Source organism: Pelodiscus sinensis, chromosome 2 (genome assembly GCF_049634645.1).
Source record: "Pelodiscus sinensis isolate JC-2024 chromosome 2, ASM4963464v1, whole genome shotgun sequence".
Lineage (NCBI taxonomy): Eukaryota > Metazoa > Chordata > Testudines > Trionychidae > Pelodiscus > Pelodiscus sinensis.
Window position 1 is genome coordinate 228531870 of NC_134712.1, and position 20337 is coordinate 228552206.

General features: G+C 42.1%; 1 protein-coding gene across 43 annotated transcripts in view; it reads left to right on the forward strand.

The window, feature by feature from the left end:
- SVIL (supervillin) overlaps nt 1-20337 on the forward strand; it is a 197261-nt gene that overhangs the window by 80539 nt on the left and 96385 nt on the right. For 8 of the 43 annotated variants that reach the window (XM_075922608.1, XM_075922609.1, XM_075922615.1 and 5 more), the window contains exon 1: nt 19617-20043. The exons of 16 other annotated variants lie outside the window; for them this stretch is intronic. In XM_075922608.1, coding sequence (XP_075778723.1) covers nt 19983-20043 — 61 coding nt within the window. In that variant the 5' untranslated portion in view covers nt 19617-19982. Of the gene's footprint in view, nt 1-19615; nt 20044-20337 lie in introns of those variants that run through there. 19 more of the 43 variants (XM_075922601.1, XM_075922604.1, XM_075922616.1 and 16 more) reach the window with 7 other exon arrangements.

The following is a 20337-nucleotide window of genomic DNA, read 5'->3' on the forward strand; positions in this document are numbered from 1 at the left end:
ACCTGTATGAGTTACAACATTGTTTAACAAAAATGTTGTATGTTCAAATTCAGCTCTAAAAATATTCATGGTGCCTTGTGTGGAACTTGCCGCAGGAGCCTACAGTCTCTGTGGGACCAGATAAAGTGATGGCAGATGACTTCATCCACCAGGAAGGAGGAGCTAAGCAAAAGGCTCTGGGTCTGTATGGCTGTCATGATACTTAGATATGTTAACTCTTCTTGATCAAGAGGGTAAGCCTTTTAGAACAGCATCTGGATAAAGGAAACACCGTGCTTACAAGAGGAATCCAATGTATTATTGTGATTTGAGCTAGTACTGTAGTTACCGCAATTTGTATAGAAATGGAGCGGAGGGGAATAATCTGAGATAATCTGGTGAAGTCAGCAGGCAAGGGAGAGCCCACTCTGTCAGAAGCTCTCCGTCTCTGGGACTTCTGCATTAGCCATGATAGCCATCTGTAAGTAGGTCACCTCCTGGGAGTCAGGAATGCCCTTGCCAATCACTTCAGCAGGGACTTCTCTACTCACCAAAAGTGGTTGCTTCACATGGAGGTCACCCATGTGATTTTTCTTTTCTGGGGAACTCTCCGGATAGACATATTTGCCACCAGGCAAAACAGGAAGTACCATTGGTTTTGTTGCCAACTGGTCCTGGAGAAGGGCTATGTCTCAGATTCTTTACTCCCGTCATGGACTGAGATCTTGCTGTATGCATTTCTGCTGATCCCACCCACGAGCTGGGTCCTAGTAAAGCTCAAGAGACAAGGCATGGGTGTTGTGATTGCCCCAGCACGGATCTGTCAGCACTGATATGGCACATTCATGAACATGGCAGTGAGACCTTCCTGACTCCCTTCCCTGCCATCGGACCTCCTGTTGCAGGTCTGAGGTTGGCTCCTACACCCCAACATCAAGTCTCTGCACCTCCAGTATGGATACACTCCTCCAGGCGCAGACACCGAGTATCTGCTTGGAAGAGGTTCAGCTGGTCCGCCTGGGAAACAGGAAACCATCCACAAGACTGACTTACCTGGGTAAATGGACATGGCTCTACTGCTTGGCATCAGAAGGTGGAATTTCCCCCTCATGCTTTCCAATGCAATCCATTCTAGATTATTGGCTGCAGCTCTGGACCCAGGGTCTGGCACATTTTGTCCATTAGTGTCAACTAATGGCCATCTCTATGTTCCATCAGCCAATTCATGGACAGATAGTGTTCTCATGACAGGACTGTAAAGTTCCTGAGGGGTCTCAAATGACTCTGTTCAAGCATGACTAAATGGCCCATTGTGGGATCTCAACCTGGTTCTGTTTAGGCTTACTGGCCCACCACTGGTGCTGAGGGCTTCCTGTTTACTTTCCCACTTGTCTTGCAAAGATGCATTTCTAGTGGCTGTGATGTCAGTGAGGTGGGTCTCCGAGATTAAAGCTTTCATCTGGGCATTGTCTTGCATGGCCTTCTCTAAAGATAGGATACAGCTATGACCCCATCTGTCTTTTCTGTCAAAGGTTATTTCTTCCTTCCACATGAATCAGGATATATCCCTGCCTGTATTCTCAGAAGACAGTGGAAGAGTGGTGTCTTCATACCCTGGACATCTGAAGGGCCTTTTACCTGGAAGGTACTGAGCCTTTCTGCAAGTCAACCCAGCTTTTTATCAGTATAGTTGATAAGATGAAGGACCTTCCAGTTTAATTGCAAAAGATTTCCAATGGGATCACCTGTTGCATATAGACCTGCTATGAGCTGGCAAAAGTCCTGCCACTAATTGTCCAGGCTCATTTGACTCGAGTTGTGTAGGTATGCTTGGTGGCTTTCTTAGCATACGTACCAATCCAGGACATCTGGAGAAATGCAATATGGTCACTGGTTCACACATTCACTATGCCATCACTCAGCAGGCCAGAAATGATGTTGGGTTCAATATACATGTGTTACAATCAAACCCAGTCATGGGTTCCTACTCCCCTCCGTGAAATGGCATGAGCAAACAACTGAAAGAGAAAAGAACCTATTCTGTAACCTGGTGTTCTTCAATATGTTCTCCTCATGTCCATGCCACAACCCATCCTCCTTCCCCGCTCTTGGAGTTTCCGTCAAGAAGGAACTGAAGGTTAGGAGAGAATGCAGTGCCTCTCACTCCAGAGGTCACCAAAGCCGCTGCTGTGCAGATGCTGCTGAGGGAAGAACTTCTCCCACCAGTGTATGCGGTGAGCACGCCCACCACCTACTATGGAATGGACATGAGCAACACATCTCAAAGAACACTAGTTATAGGAAAGGTAAGTCTTTTTTCCTCCATAACAAAATGGGTTTCCTCAACTTACTTACCCACTTCAAACTTTGAAATGTCCGGTCTGTATCAATAGAGGCTTTTAGTATCTTATTCCTCCTCATTTACAATAAATTAAGATAGCTTTTGGCTAAAAAAAAAAAAAATGGAATGCTCACAGATGGCAACTCTTATGAAATTGGCTATTAAAATGAACCAGTACTGTCCAATAAAATCCTGATGTAATAGTCTCCTTAGGAGCCATTCACTAGTCTGGGTCAATCTTATAAAATATGTTGTAGTATCCCAAATTTATTTGAATATGCTTTCCTTCTCTTACAGCACACTAGTGTGGCATTTACAGCTAATGCAACTACTGGATCAACTCCAGCCTCTTCTGTATTAAATCTAGAGTGCAAGCATAAGCTGATTATTTTTGTTTCTTAGGAAGTCAAAAACCAGAATTGATCTGAAGAAAATGTTGCAGTCTTCCACAATGACCCCACTTGTTCCCACATGCTATTTGACTGATTTTATATTTTTTGTATTGAATTTTAATTTAAGTATACTTCTCAGTAGAGTTCAAAATATAGTTTGACTTGAAGTCATTAGCAGGTGGTCCATTTACAAGAAAGAATAAATTACTTTAAGCACAAAATGGACTGAGCTTTTTTCTGTTGAGTTGACCCCTTGAGAATTAGATTTTTGAGGTCAAAGTGAGAACACTTCAGTATATGCTTGGTAGCAACATTTTCATTTGGATTTTATCTAGAGAAGCTCTGTTGCTGCTCAACTTTTCTGTTTTATTGATCTAACTTTTGGGGGAGTTTGACCAGAATTGTAAAATCTTTGCTGTGGGGGCCATATCTTAATCACTTTGTGAAACCCCAAATACACTCACTGCTGAAAGAATATTCACTAATGGCATTTAGATTGGAGCCACAGTCAGAGGAAGCATGTGATTCTTTCATACATTATAAGACTCTTGAATATCTTTCCAGAGGCCCTATCAATGTGTGTAGGCCTAGTTGGCTTAGTCCTGGGCCCCAGACCTGTGCTCAGGCCTGTGAATAAACAGTAAGAGGTCCCCTTTAAGGCTAGCCCAGCGTACAGGGCAGGGCAGGCACCCAAGCCCGTTTCAACAGTCTTTATACCAGCCTAAGCCCTAGTCCAGGGTGGGGCAGAGGACCAATAAACAGTCTCTGAGAGAGCCCAGGCCCTAGTGCCGGGTGGGGCAGGCAAGCAATCAGTTCAGGGGCTCAAGCCTGGCTGCAGGCTGAGTCGCAGTTTATAGAGCCATGCCTGGAGTCAGGGCAGGGCATCAAACCGTTTATAAACAGCATTCTATGCAGTTAAGGGCTCCAGGCACTCAGCAAGTAGAGCCAATAGTTTATAAGGCCTAGCCCTTGGTCAGGGTGGGACAACACAGAGTTACACAGTTTAAGACTTGGGCCTGTATGCAGATTGAGTGGGGATTGGGTCTCCTTGCTGGAGGAGACCCAACAAGTGCTGGGGTTTTATCCCCTCAGGGAGAAACCTACCACCTAAGGTGAGGGGTGGCAGGGGGATGCAGGGCCATCTGCTCCACTGCGTCCCAGCCCAGGGCCCCAGCTGGAGCAGTGTAGGCTGCCACTGGGTCAGCGGGGATCCTGTCCACAACATGCCATCAGGTCACTAGGTTGGGGGGATCCTGACCGCAGTGCGCCACCCAGTTGGCCTCCATCTCATCAGCCAACGCAGTGTTGTCTATCTCTGGGCTGCTTCCTACTTCCCACTGGGGTTACCTGGCTCAGCCTCTGCGTCTCAGGTGCCGCCAGGGATGATGGTGCTGGCAGAGTGTCCATGGGTTCTGGGTCTGGACCAGTCAGTGGTCTAGGTGGCACAGGCCAATCTCCTGGGTCCGGCAGCAGCCCTGGCCGTCCAGGCCAGTCCTCAGGGTGTGTCAACGACCAGGGTGGCCCTGGTCAGTCTTGTGGGATTGGCAACAGCTCATGAGGTCCAACTCAGTCTGCTGAGCCCAGCAGGGGCCCTGGCAGCTCAGACCAGTTCTCCCTTCTCGGTGGGTACCTGGGCCTTCTTCCTGGGGAGCTCAGGCAGAGCATCTGTCTGGCTGAGCCGCTGGGCTCCAACTGAGCTCTGAGCTCCTCCTTTCATACTTCTGGCCTTGTCTTTCTGCTTGTTGGGGTTAGGGCCACGTTGTTCTGGCACTGCCTACCAAGAGGTGTTTCCCTTCTGGATCAGTGGGAGGCCACGCTGTCTCCCTGCAATGTGACACTTGAAAACAGTGTAGACCTAGTTGTAACCTTTTTAATAGACATACAGGCTATGTCTACACTCATGGCTTCTTGTGTGAGAAATATGCAAATGAGGCTAAGTGTGGAATATCGCCAAACCTCATTTGCATACCTAATGAGCTGCCATTTTTGCAGAAGAGGCTCTTGCACCAGAAGGAGCGGTCCACACTGTCCCTTCTGGCGCAAGAAAAATCCTCTTGCGTGATGCCATTACGCTGATTATTTTCAGGAATAACAGCATTGCGCAAGAAGCCCCGAATAGCTACAGTGTATAGTTTTCTAGCTGTCGTATTCATCTCTCACATCTACTTACAGGATGCACATTTTAAGAGTTTAAGATTCCTGGAGTTAGGAATTGCATGTTTAATTAACCACAGTGATTGTAGTTAGGATTGCCAGGTGTCCGGTATTGACCCGGTCAGTCTGGTATCTTTGCCTCCTGTCCAGTTTAAAAAAAAAAAAAATCAGAAAACACTGGACACCTAAAATGTCTGGTATTTTCTGATTTCCTCCCCCCCCCCCCCCCAACCCCCGTCCGCCAGGAGGCAAAAATACCAGACACCTGGCAACCCTACACACACTCAGCAACCAGGCCCAGCCCCAGCCCCAGATCCCGCTTCTCTGACCCAGGCCCCTCCCTGACCACCTGAGCCCCCCCCCGCTTACGTGGTTCCGCAGGGGAGCTCTCTTCCTGCACAGAGTAAGAAAACAAAATGGCAGCTGGCAAAAAAAAGCCCCTAAGGTCTTAAAGGGACCATGCTGTTCTTTGTTTTTATTTTATTTTATTTTATTTTTTGCTCAATAACTGTTGGGGTCCTTTGCCCCCCCCCCCCACCAACAACTTTGGTCTCCCCCTTTTTACTCAACAGTTTTTTTTGGGGGGGGGGGGGAATTCGGTATTTTTGGTTAAACCATCTGGCAACCCTAACTGTAGTTTTTATATCACTACTTCTCAACTTCTTTGAGTTTGTACCTCAACTAGTTATCTGAGCTGGCAAAACAACATTTTAAAACGCTTTTAATAAATAGTATGCTGAACATGTAAAAAAAAAAATTGCATTTAAATTTGACTGCTTGATTAAACCAAGGAAATATTACCTATAGTTAGTGAATTAAACTGATTGTCCTTCAAGCTTTTAAAATTAGTAGATTTCACACTCCCAGACCTAGTTTTATTTATAGATTGGAAGAGGAACAAAAACATTTCTGCTTCTTTAGCTCTTAATTGTTTTCTCATTGTTTGATAAGCTTGTATTGAAATGAGCTATTGAAACGAAAAAAAATATTTCTCGCCGCACCTACAGGAGAGGCTATTGTTGCCAAAAGCTGGTTTAGTATTTCAGAAGACTGTGGTTCTCATGTTTACCAGCGGCTTCCTTGGTTCAGTGGCATGAGTTTCTTATTAACTTGGCAGCAAACGTGTTCTTTAATTTAAATGATTGTCCTGGGTTATAGTAATATTAGCCCTTAACATAGAGTGTCGTCATTTCACATTCTATGTTGAATAGAAATATAACCTTTAGTCTGTTTTTTTATATAAATAACAAAATCTAACCTTTGAAAAAAAAATTTTTTTTCCACCCTGCTGCATAGGAGAGAAGCCTCTAGTGTGATGAAGGGGTGGCAGAAGGTTTGCAAATGCAACAGCAATTAGGGTGGTAGGAGATGGAGAAGAGAGCCTGCAACTCCAGAGCAACTAGCTAGATACCTGTGATCTGGCACACGTGGGGCCAGATTTATGCACAAGCTAAGTAAGCTACAGTTTAGGGCATCAGATTATATGGGGCCTCAAAATAAAAAAATAAAAATGACTGAATTTAATATTTTTGGTAGCACTCTTAAACTTGACATATCTTAGGGCCTCAGCATGTCTTAATCTGGCACTGGGTCCATGCCACTGACTCTGATATGCAGGGCTCAAGCTGCAGGGCAGTTTCATTGCTATGTAGATGTCTGTGCTCAGGCTGGAGCCAGGGCTCTAGAACCCTCCAAGGTGGGAGGGTCCTAAACAACCTTGCAAGTTCACACAGCAGTGACACGGCCTGAGCCTGGCGGGCCCGAATTCCAGACATAGGTGTCTAGTTACTGTGTAGACATACCCTTAGTGACCTCTGTGAGTTTTATAATTCCCTTCGTGTCCCTCACCATATATAGCAACCCACCTTGTGAACAGCCACACAAGAGCCCACCTTAGGAGAGATTCAAGTGCCACCCAGCTGATTAGCTAGGTTTGTGCTTCTAACACACTTAAAAAAATGTATTCCATACACGGATGGGAAAAAAATAGAGGGAACATTGCTCCTGACCACCCTGGTGTTTATTGCACTGTATAAATGGTCTTAAAAGCATATTCTCATAATAAGCTGTGATCATAGAATTATTCTTAACTTAAAATAAACATTTAATTATTACACTTGAATTAAAATCTGGAGTACAAACTTGGTCTCTCACATGGAGTTTGTCCATTGCCATCGCAATTGCGGCTTCTTCCCTAGTTGGTACCTCTGCATGTCACTGTAAGGCAAACAGGAATCCTTCATTCTTTTCTAATTAGAGAAACCCAACTTCTCTGAGAAATGTCAACACTCATCTACACTGCATGTCTTCAACCAACGCAGCATTCTTTTGCTGCTATTCATGGGATGAACTAGTAAACTCTGAAGCAAATTTAGCTGGAAATGTAAGTGGCCTGTACAGGAGCATACTTTCATTATCGCTCTGTGGTGGTAGACTTATCTGTGGTAAGTGGTGGTAGACAGTAATCTGCTGCGTAAGTACAGTTAACGGCGAATTCTTCATATGAATGAGTTTCCTGGAGAGTCTGGGGCATACAGTAATGCACTAGACTGGGAGATGATACGATTTCCTCCACTAATTTATATACTTTTGACTGTTTCAGAAATGGGAGAAGATCACTTCGTATACAAGGGGCTCCTCATGACTCGGCTCATGCATGTCTTTGCACAGCTTAAAAGAGTGCCCTCTTAATTAAATTTATTTTAACCTTATAAGATGAGCCTTTCTCCACCATTAGGTGTCCCCACCAGTGTGTAATAGTGTATTTAACTGGATCAGGAATTCTCAGTGCACAGCTGTGGCCCCGCTGTGTGATTAAAAAACAAAAAAACAAAATTTGCTGCTCTAGTCTGGTGGGGGAAAGGGGGGGCTGGCTGCCTGGCTGAGAGGGAGACAGCAGCTTGCAGCAGCGCTCTTGCCAGCAGGGGACAGGTGAGCACCATAGGAGGGCAGTAGAGTGGGTCTGTAGGTAGGTTTTGTGGGGGAGGAACTGAGAACTATAGGTTTGAAAGGGTGCTGCAGCACCCCCCAGGTTTTAGGCAGGGCTCTGTTTCTGGCCCTTCTGGATCCTGCCTATCCACATACTTTAGCACTCTGGTCCCTATGTAGTGAGGTCAGGGTCTGGCTTTCAGTTGCTGCCTAACTCATACAGTGGTGTTCAGATTCAGCTGCTGTCCACTGTGCATGGCAGGATCTTGCAGTTGTGGCCATCCAGTTACTGGTTGCTGGTCTTAGGGAACTGTAGGCAGGGTTTTATTTGTGGGGAGGAAAGAGTTGAGATTTTCAACCTGCTGCTCGTGAACAGGTGGAGAACTGTTTTTGGAACACTTAGAAATGAGTCAAAGCAAAATCAGTTTACTTCACAACAATAAAGAGCTTTGCTTCTTAATGAGGGTGATTTGCTACCACGTATTGCCACAGCCCTCTTTGCTCTGACTGTTTAAAAGAAGGGTGCAACAAAGTAAGTGAGGAAGTGGTTTTTTTCCTCCACTGTGCTCAAAAATGAACTCTCTTTCAAACTGTCCAAAAAACTCTCATGCAGATACATTTCTGGTAGACCTCACCTTGAAAGTTTGAGCATGTCAGAAACCTGTGAGTGATAGAAAATGAGTGGTTGGAATGGAAACAGGTACGTATTCTCTACTACCAGTGTTGCAGTCACTCTTAAGCCTTCCTAAATTCAAGTTTGACATTTTTTTACAAGTATTAAGACTTTTAGCATCTGCTAGTATGTAGTTTTAGTAAGTGTTCTTAAATTCATTGGTAAAATTGAATGTTGAATATTCATATAACTAAAAAGACATTTTGGGCGTTTGGCTCAATGATTTCTGCATTAAATTGTTACATATAAACTCGAAGGAATGTACTGATTTTTTTTTTCTGTCCTTACGAAATCTGTCTGCATTCTGAATCAGATGTGGGAGAGGGGTGTCCTGCAAATCAGTCCCTGCACTAAAGATGTTGTGAGCCAAATTAAATTTCTTACTGATGATTTTCAAATTGACCTCTGTGACATCTGTAAGTCTCACTGCCATCAGTGGTTTAGTGCTGCTACAACTGGTTTAATAATTCTGTTAATTTTCAATATGCAGTAGAATCCAGCTCACTACTCTTTAGTTGCTTGCTCCTGCATATAGATCAAAAAGCAACAGGAACATGCTTGTTAAATTGAGCAAGTTGGACCATGAATACAAATAGTCAGAAGATCTGCCGACTAATGTGCCATTATTGTACAGTCACCCTTCATAATACAGCTGCACTAAAATGAATTTTAGAAGAACGTCCTTGTTTTGAATTGGGGGAGCATAATATGGTTTGGAGGGAAAATAGCATTTTTTAGCAGAAAACAGCATGTTTGATCTAGGGATGCCAAATATTGGTTAATTGAATAGTGGGTTAACCTCATGAATTCTGATTGGGTAGTTGACTATTCTGTAGTCCCCAGGAAGCCTGTCTGGGGGAGAGGGGTCTGAGCTCCTGGCACGAGCCGGAACTGAGCGGAGGTTGCCAGCCTGTGTAGCTTCTAATGCACTTTAAATCCAGAGCCACAGGAAGGGTAGGTCCAGGGCCCGGTGCAAGCAGGGACTGAGCTGGGCTCCTGGCCAGCCTGCTAAAAAAATTATTGGCAGGAGGGGAGAGGGGAAATACGTGTAGTCTGTAGCGTTAACCTATAAGCTTTTGCTTATCAGTTAATCGACTACACGGTTACATCTCTAGTTTGATCCAAGATCTGCTACTACGCTTAAGTACAACTTGAATAGTAAATAATAGAAGCTAAATTTACCAACTTTCAACATGATTTCCTTCCATGTTTTTAACATCCTACTTATAAGAGCAACTCAATCATATATAATACTTTTTAACATTGACTATATGAGCAATAAGGTTCATTTCAAGTGTACTTGCACAATTGTTGCAGTCTCCCACCACCCAAACCCCCCACGATGGCAGATTTGGTTCCCAAACACGGCTTTATTTAGTCATTGTGGACGAAAGATTTTCTAACCGTAGAAGTAACTTGGCAAGCCAGTTGCTATTGTGCCCACTGGATAATTATTTTGGTTTCATACTGTCAGTATTTTTCATTATTTCAAACCAGCATACATAACCAGCTCCAAATAGTGAGCTTTTCAAGTTGTCAGACAGGTGTGGTGGGGTGCTGTGTTTTGCTGCTGTCTCATGATCCCTCCTTTCCTGTGCAAACTTTTCTTCTCTCACCACCACTCTCTCTGCTGAAAGGTGGAAGCTTTCAGTCCTCTGGAAGGAGGTTAATCCTTCATGGGAAGACGGTCTTTAAAGAATAGAACTGATTCTATGGGTACCATATTTGAACTTTCAAAAAAGAGGACACACCTGAGAGGGAGTGTCTCTGTATCAGTATCTACCAATTCACATTGTATTAATATATAACACATGGAATACAACTTGAGTTGGTAGATACTGGTACAGATACACTCCCTCTCAGGTGTATCTTTTTTGAATCTGTACCAGTATCTACCAACTCAAGTTGTATTCCATGTGTTATATATTAATACAATGTGAATTGGTAGATACTGCTACAGAGACACTCCCTCTCAGGCGTGTCCCTCTTTTTTGGAAGTTCAGCTATGGTAACCCTACATGTTGAAAGTGGTCCTTTTGGGAATTGCATTTAAACTGTTGGTGAAAAAGCCAACAGCAGTGTGAGGGAAGGAGCTCACTGCACCATGCAAGAAGAGGAGGATCTCCCTTTTAAGCTGTCTTCTCCCCCCTCTCTCCCTTTTTTATTTATTCTGGAAGCATAGGAAATAATCTTAGTACTCTTCTCTGAGAAGCATCATTAGTAAACATGACCAGTTGATAGCTTAGTATGTGCAAATGTTGTTGGGTGCTATGTAAAAACCTTTGTGAATAGGAGTAGAAGCCACAGGTGTCTAAGGAACTGCCACATAATATTTGGTGTGAACAATCTGCTGCAGAATTCTTCTATAGCTTTGTACAATGGCAGTTCTCTTGCAACTGAAGATTAGCAAAATTAAAAAGTGTTTCAGGTGAATGTTTCTATTTTGCTTTCATCTAGTTAAAGAGAAAATACAAAATCAGACCTCCAGGTGCCTTACAGTCTAGAACATTGGAAAGAAGCTGCTTTATACCTGATGTTGTGGCCCACTTTTAAGCAAGCAGCAAATGCATTTATTTGGGAACTGACTGAATTTGAAATAGCAAACAGTCCTGAAATGTGTTGAATGAGAAATAGCATTTACCATCTGGGACTTACAGCTTTGTTTATGTTCATGTTGGTAAAATAAAGTAAGCTGTTCATATCATGAAGTGGCAAATGCCGAATTTCATTTGCAGAGGCAGGAACATATTGCATCTTCATCACAGTGTATAAAGTAGTCTCCTACACAATAGTAAGCTGAAGATTTCCTATTGCTGTGTTAATATAGTGACAGTAAAGCTTTTTTACAGCTGTTGACAGGGGATAGTTGAGCACCCTCTGTCTGCCAAAAGGTAGGCTGTCTGTTGCTTGCATGCTGTAAGCTTGCAAGGTAAACACTCAATGACCTATAAGCCAGCCAGTCAACTTGCATGTTGCCTTATTAGGTAAGCAGCTGAGAATCGTGTCTGGGGACAGAATATGCTGCATGGCAGCTAACTGAACCTTCAGTTTAGAGTTGATCTAGCCTAGATCTAAAGATGTGACCCAATAATATCATACAGCTAATCACTGTAATGAAATTACACGAGAGCGAACTTTATTTTGCAGGTGTCACAAACAAGGCTGAAGAGGATGTTAAGCTCTTTGTAGCTTTCTGATTTAGAAAAGGGGGCTTCATTATTACTCTTTACCTGCACTGTGAGCATTTAAAATTAGTGTGCATTAGCTCACCCCTGGTTTGATAATCTTGCCAGGGCTTTATTAAATATATTTCTTTGCTGAGCCTGTCATGTCCAGTGCTTTGCTGTCTGAATATCCTATTATCAGAGAAACCAGCTTTAGAAAAATGATTTGTGGTGATCTTCTTTTTTTCCCGGTAACATTCTTCTAGCAGAGCAGGCATGCAGTTTCATTTCCTTTCTCAGAAAACTGTTCACTGGCTGAATGAGTGAATTTTTCCTATGTGAGAGGGAATATCAGAACCTGTCTTTCATGAGTTGGATAGTTCTAATGGAATTGTTAGAACAAGGAATGCTGTTAAGCAAAGTATGCATCTATTATATTAGCAAGTGTTATTCCTTACCAGTGAACAGTCAAGTGCCCATGGATTTCCCCCCAAGGATAGTGCAGCAAAGTGCTTCCCTACGTAACTTTGCTAATGGAATTCAATCTTGACCTATAACTTTGTTGATCCGGCCCATTACGAGAAGTTTGCTGCCCTGATGCATAGTGTTTGCTGAGGTCCTTGTGCGCGCATGCCTACTTTTCCTCCATTCTTGTCTGCCCCACTGTTAAAAGCTTGTTCCTCCCTTGAGCACACTGCAGACTATCTGGTGATATTTGCAATATGCACAAAAGGTGTTTAAGAGGTGCAATCTTCCTTTCAGCTGTCGAACCCAGGTCACTACTGGAGCAGGTTCCCCTCTGGTCAATGTGCTGACCAGTTTCCTTGTCATATGGTTAATATATTTTGCTCAGAACTCTAGAATATCAAATCAGATTGCCATACACTTGTCACTATAAATAAGCAATAACTTACCAGAACTGTTAACTGGGTTGCCCTAGGGCTAGCATGCTAGACAGTTGTCATACTGAAAACTCATGAGATGAGACCCCGACAATGTGACAACCCAGAGATAGGCCAAAACATAGTGTGAGGCCAGCACTAAGGGGGAAAAAATAGCATTTAACATTTAATATTTTTTTATAATGTCATGGGCTCCCGTATGATATTGTCTGCCTTATCTCAAGGCTTGGAAATGGCCATAATCTATCTAAGCAATCAGCATGGTGTAGCCTGTGAAGTGCTGTGGCCCTTTAGAAATCAAATCTTTGTTTTGAAGGGTTTTTTTTGCAGCCAGTCTACTGTTCCTTGGGCTTACATGTGTGTTGGAAGAGATCTTTGCATTAGAACACCCTCCTGCGTTGTAGAGGAGTCCGAGTGCTTTATCCTAGCGTAGCTATGCAGGGCAATTTTCCACTGTTTGCCAAGCAGTCTGCATAGAGTTAACACATTTCCACTCTGGGGGATCATTTTGTACTTTGGAGGAGACTGAAGTGACTATCAGAGGGGTAGCAGTGTTAGTCTGAATCCGCAAAAGCAGCGAGGAGTCCTGTGGCAGCTTATAGACTAACCGAAGTTAGACGTGCATCTGACAAAGTGGGTCTTTGCCCATGAAAGCTTATGCTCCAACACTTCCGTTAGTCTATAAGGTGCCACAGGACTCCTCGCTGCTTTTGAAGTGAATATAGGTATGGAAAGGTGAGGAGGATACAGTTTCTAGGAAGGAAGTTGATACCATGTCTCTGATAAAGCTTCTCAGTATGGCAGAGTGTTTGCAAGCAATGCTCCTGAATTTTTTCAGGGTTTTGCAACTTGCTCCTGAACTGGGCAAGTCCTCATTCAATCGCAGGGGAAATAGGGTTGCCTATTCCTGGAGGATTCATCACATGACTTAATTTATAATATTAATCTTTAATTTCTGGAGACTGCAGAACAATTCTGTAGGGTTGGCAATCTTAAATCTGGAGAATAGATCCAGTTCACTGCTGAGTTAGGTAAGAAGTGATGCTACTTCTTGAGCAAACATGGGAAAAAACAGATGCATCTTTAATGCAATGGCTATACATGGCAGACCTGCCTGCACAATAATTCTTTGACAAGACACTGAGAACATCTCTGAGCATAGCAGTTTAAAGGAGGATTTTGAATTGAAGGTAGGTTTAAATTACTTAATCTGTTTGAACAAAAATAAAAGCCCCTAAAGCACAAGCACTTTATTGTGAACCACATCCAGAAATAGCATTCTGGAATTTCATTGACAAGGCACAACTGGTTCACAAATGCCTCCGGTCTGTATACTGTAACATGAGAAATGTGTTTTTAATGCATTTCAGCCACTGATGGCTTCTCATGTGGATACGTCTTTAACCTGGTTTTGACTTCATGCTGCTTAAACTACTGATATCCAAAACCACACAATTTAATTTAAATGTTGGTGTTGCTTTATCTTCTGTTTTTAATTCTTCAATATTATGCGTAGCAAAAATTCAAAGTGGATGTGAAGGTTTTTGGCAAGACTGTTAATTTAATGGATTGCAGTACCCTGGTAGTGTAATGAGTTAGCAACTATCACATGTCAACTTATTTCAAAGACTCTGCAGGCCGTCTTCGCTTTAAAAAGCCTCGGACTTTTGATTAGAGCCATGGTAGATGAAGTAATATCTGTTATTGGACCAAGTTATGTTGTTTCTAATGGACATTGTCCCAATAAAAGAATATTCCCTCATCCACCTCGACTCTCTACTATCCAGAGACCATCACACTGCATACATACTTCTGATTTTCATTCACTGAGAGGGAATCAAAGATGGTGTCTAGACACTGCAAATTCTTGCAGTTTGTCCCTATCGGCTTTCAGAAGGTTAAGGGGTTGTTAGGATAACAGAATCTATGTACTCTGTTAGGACTACCCTAAGTATTGGCTCCTCTATTTACAAATGGAGGTAGATCCTCACTAGTCAAGTGAATGAAACAGTATCCATTGTGCATGCAAATCAGTGTGTTCACTTTCAAACAGTGTGCACATAATTTAAAAAAAAAAATCTATCCCAAATATATAGCAGACGTTGAGAAAGTAAACGGGCAGTTATTTTCCTGCAGATGTCTAACAACAAGAAGACTCTAGAAAAAGTGTACTGTATAATTCTAGAATAAGAGGCCTAACATTAGCATAAATCTAATAGAACTTGAATAGATTTTGCCTGTGTTTAAAGAGGTTAGAATTATTAACTGAAGTATTTCAGGTTAAGTCTCATTTTATCTGGGTCATTTCTGGGTTGTGCTGATGTCTTCATATGCTACAGTGGATCACTCGCGTGAGAAAATGGGCTTCTCTAATATGACCGAGAATTTAAATGAATGTGTAATACAGGTTGAAACTCTCTAGTCCAGAACCCTTGAGACCTGACCAATGCCAAATCAGAGAATTTGCCAAACCACGAAGGTCAATATTATCTAGCAGCATTACCAACACTTTCACTGCTTACTGGACTCCTAGCAGACATTTAAGAGTAAATTAGAGCTAAATAACAGAACACTAAGAGCTGGGACTGGTGGTTGTAAACGAACTTTATGGGAACACAGGAAACTTAGCCACATAAGTGGACATCCAACAAACTAAAATCCTGCCAGACCATGGATGTTGCCAGACCAGAGAGTGCTGGACTAGAGAGGTTCAAACTATACATTTTTTTTTTTTTTAAAGTATCGATCTTAAATTATGCTACTGGCTTGACATTCATTAAGTGAATGCTGGAATAAATCCCTTCATGCCTCCATCTTTCTTAAAATTGAAAGTATTTTGGAGGCAATTGATGATCCCTTTTAGGAGACTTGTTGAAATTGCGGTCTCTTTCACGAAATCACCCTTTTGTTAAGTGAGGAAAATGCTTTCTGAAACTAATGCAAAGAGTTTCAAGATTGTTGAGATGCATACAAAGTATTGGTTCTTTTTTCCCAAGCGAGAGTTCACGTGTAAGTGTATAGAACAGGTGGATGGGCTGTGTCCTTACAAACCACCTGGCATTTTACAGCAGATAGCTAATACTCAGTGACCTCTTTACTGACCATTACCTTTGTTTTTGATCTCTTCATATGTAACCTGTTTTAAGCTACCTGAGGCAGGTGATGCAATGCAGAGCTCTGTTTATTTGGAAATTTATCAAAAATATCAATACTAACTAAAGACCATGAATCTGCTTGCATAATAATTACACACAAATAAGTATTGGGATTTTATTGCATAATAGAAATGATAAAATAAAAGGGAAGAGGATTAAATCTACTCTCCATTCAGGGGATGATCTCATGTCAGGAAATTTTATCCAGGATTAGAAATCTGCATAAATTACCTTGACTAAAGAAAATGAAAAAAACACTTGCCAGTATACATGGGAGTGGGGGTAATGAGTGTATGTGAGGTTGACTGATGTCATCAACCTGCAATATATTAATTATTTTTAACTGTGTGCAGTCTTGCTTCAACATAGCGTGAGTCATCATTTCCTGTTCAATGTACCATAGGAAAAATACTTTATTTAGGGGGACTGTAGGGGTGTGCATGTGCGCGCGCGCCTTTCTCTGGAAATATTAGGAAAAATACAACTGTCCTGAATTTGTGCTGTTTTCGTTTAGTTCTTGTTTCATGTTCCCACTGTCCTTGATGTTCTGTGATTGTCACAATCTCAGATGTCATTGTACAATGTAGCAGTTAGCTTTCCAGATTGCAGAGAGAGGCTTGTGTACAAACTCCTACGAACTAAAATTCAGCTTTTGTAAATGTCATGATAGGGGGTGGGAGCGGGCTGACTCCAAGACAACGCCATACTGTAAGTTGAGAGTGGCTTACAAGCAGTCTGAGCTCCAGCTTTGATTTACAATGACCGTTGTCCCCAAACAAAATGATGTCATTTTGCCCCAGTTCCTGAGGGAAGTTACAGAACAATCTTCAGCTGCCAACAGATCTTTTGTAGGCAGTCTGTTTTTGATTAGAAGTGTATGCTTAACCTAATTTGCTCATTTATCTGCAATTTTAGCTTCCAGCTGTGCTCCTGTGTTGGGCAGGGAGGTGGGGTGGGATGGGAAAGGAAATATTATCAGATCTATAACATAGCTTTACTATTCAAGGAGATGGCCATGCTTCTGCTTTTGAACACTAGATTGTTTTAAAGGACAGAATAGCCACCTTGAAATCCCAAGATCTCCCTCTCCAGGAGAAAGATTTATCCTAGGAAATGGCAGCAGTTTCTAAGCAGATACACAGTAAAAAACTGAGCTCTACTGATAATTTCATTTATTTTCTACTTGCTAACACATGTTTTCATGTGTAAACGTTTTTGTTTTTGTTTTTAATGCCAAATTGATGTCTCCTCTTATGGGGCTGGTAACAGAAGTCTTATCTCTCAGCTAATCCCATGGGCCCTATTAAATTTGTTTTTTACATAAAGGATGTCAGGTCAAATTGTGTGTATTGGCAGGAAGGTGGGCTTGCTCATTATACAGAGCATGAAGAAATTCTTGAAGACTGAAGTATGTGTCCAAATTCCCCGTCTCTGCATGGCACCACACTGCTATTGTATTTTAATCCTCTGCCTCCAACTGAACTAATTCTGAAGGACCGGAACAGACCCATTATCCTAGTATGATGTGCCAGTAATATAGGGTCACAGAATGCTATGTTAGACATGGTATTTAGCTCTAAGATCAGTGGGGTGTCTTCATGGAATCTTGCACAGAGCAGCAGTTGGCAAATAATTCCAGTTTCAGTTGAGGAGAACTTGATGCCGAGTTCTAGACCAAATGATCATTTAGGGGACAATTCAGATATGGATGTTCTCTGTTGCTGTTAATCTGTTCCTTCCCTGCACTTTAAGCTCTCCAAAGGAGTTATCTTTACACTCATGAGCTAACTCCTGCATTCTTGAACCATCAATCCTGAACACTAGAAGAGGAAGTCCTACCCACAGTGGTGTCAGTCATAAGTTCTGCTTTCACGGTGGAATTGGCAGCTGTTCTGGAAACTCAGACTTATTTATGCATCCTATAAGTAGCGTTTGAACACCATGAGTAAGAATTCATTTAAAATTACCGAGTTCATAGAGGGATCTTTGGAAGTTATGCTGTCCTTCCAAGATTACATATCCTTTTTTCCCCCTGCATGTTGTGTATCTACCACAAGCAAGATGATGGCTCAAGTCCCAGAGAAGACTTACATATGGGGGAGTGAAGAAGTACAAGATAACTTCAGTTAATAGCTATAAGGCATTTGGGCCCATCACAAAGAAAATGGGTCCACGAAGATAATGGCTCCCTCCTTTCCTATTGCACTTACCTGTCCACCCCCCCAAAATTTCAATAAGTAGATCTGGTTACAGGAGATGTCAGGCTATATCTCTGTGGTATCCTGTCTCCTGATTTAAGCATCTAAAAGTTGTTTAAAGAAACTGGGAGAAGTAATAAGTCCTGTTCTCCCTCCCCTCCCCTCTCCAAAGCACTAAAGTGATTTGTTTTTATTTTCTTTAAACAGCCTGGAAGGCATCTATACCACTTTATGGCAAACTGGCTGAAATTAACATTTTCTTTCGAATGGTCCATGTATTTTGCATTAGCGCTCTCCTAACATTAAATCCAAATAGCTTCTCTATTTGTATTGTGGTAGCGTTGGAGAGACCCCAATCATGGATCAGGACTCCATTGTGTTAGATGCATACAGGTGCGTAACAGCATAGTCTTTGTCCCAGGTAGCAAATCTGGCACTTGACAGATTAAAGCACTGCTGTTTTAGCGCAACACTATGATTACACTCCAGCAAAAACCCACCTCAACGAGGGGCATAGCTCCCAGGGCCAGGAGCCTGTCTACACTGGCAGTGCTGAAACACATTGCACTTGGGAGGGGTATGATTTTTACACTCATGAGCAAGTAAGTGTCAGTGCAGTAACTCGCCAGTGTAGATAAACCTTAAGTAGGCAGTGCTGTATGCCTGAACACCCATAAGATAACATTTTGTAGGTGCAAAACCAATGAGGAGTCCTGTGGCACCTTAAAGACTAACAGATTTATTAATGCATAAGCTTTCATGGGTAAAACCCACTTCATCAGATGAATTGGAGTGGAATTAGAGGCAGGGCGTATCTGTACACAAATAGGAAAGTTACTTATCCAGTGTAGGACCAGTGTTAATGAGGCTACTCAAGTCCAGGTATATGTGGCTCATTCACAGCAGCTGAGGGGGAGATGTGAATATCAAGAAAGTGGAAATTGCCTTTGTAGCGTGTTAACCGGTTTAAATCTTTATTCAGGCCTAATTTGATTGTATCGAATTTGCAAATGAATTGGAATTTTGCTGTTTCCCTTTGTAATCAGGGTTTGACTGTTTGTTTTGGGTTGTTGTTTTTTTGGGGGGGGGGTCTTGTTTTATTTTTGGTGCAACCTCCTGGTAGCTGTTTAGCCTTCTAGTGATATTTTAAGTGGTTCTCTGTGGTTGAGGGGGGGGGGAAGGAGACTGTGTGTGGATTTTTTTTCCCAGTCAGTCTTTATTTTACAAAGCAGACCTGTTGGCTCATCTAAGTAGTAAAATGAAGTCACCAAAAGAACAAAAGAGGTGTTAGAGTTTATTGCACCATTCTGGAGAAGTGCTTCCAGATTTTTATAACAGAAGATAAAGGATCCTGACATGCTCACTCTTGAAATTACCAGTGAATCCAAAACCTATAAAGTTGAGTTTAAAATAAATGTGGCAGCTGTGCTGTATTTGTTAGATAAATTGTCTTACAGTTCCTCACCTTCTGTCTCAAATTAAAATGAGTGTCCGGGTATCTGTTCTTAACTCCCCTTCTCCCACCAGTAATTTCGTTCATATGTTACCCATAAATCTTGGCTGCTTAAACATTCCTTTTTGGCCTATTGAATGGGCAAAGTGTTAAGCATAATGATATGATTAAAAGTCAGTCTTCTGACAGCCCAGTTGCTATGTTTTACTTTGTTTAAGCATTCTTTGCAGTTTACTGTGATTAGAGATAAGAAGGATTTACGCCTCTTTTGGAAAGAAATGTATTTTCCTGTAAAGATTATTGAGTTTCTGCAATATCTTCTGGATAGAATATAATTTGTGATTTTGGCTAGAGTTTTGAAGTAGCAATGTTCTAAATCTCCCAATCACCATTGTCCAATTTGTTTTAGCATTCATGTGCCTAATTTCTGTTTGTAATCTGATTACGGGGCTTGAGCTGCTCTACTTTGCAGCCTATTGCTATGCATTTACTGTTCTCCCTGGGACGCAATAGCCTGACAGCTTCAGTCCTGTGCTATGAAAAATCTCTACACAGTATTGCTTAGACGGGCCTAGGGCTGTGGCTGGTTGAGAATTAGCTCCTATTGTAGTTTCTCATTGCCGAATCCTTTGTCTGTGCAACCATGTTCAGAAATCCTTGGATCTCCAGCTATTTGGGAAATGTTAAATACTCTGAGGAGCAAGGTAAGAGTTCAAAGTGGATAGAGAAAAATGCAATTGATACCCCCCCCCCCCCCGCATTTTTTTTCTCAATGTCTATGCGTACATTTTGTTGCATAGAAGCGTTTGCTACTTTAGTAATCAGTACTCAGTTTGACATCTATTCTATTTTATAATTTCCTCAAAGGTCACTTTTCAAAAATCCGATTAGACGGATCTTCTAATTAGCTTAGCTTGAAGTTGAATTAAGGCCTTTTAAATGTACTGAATAACACTGGAATGGACTGTCCAGATTTCCTAATTTAATATTCTAACTGC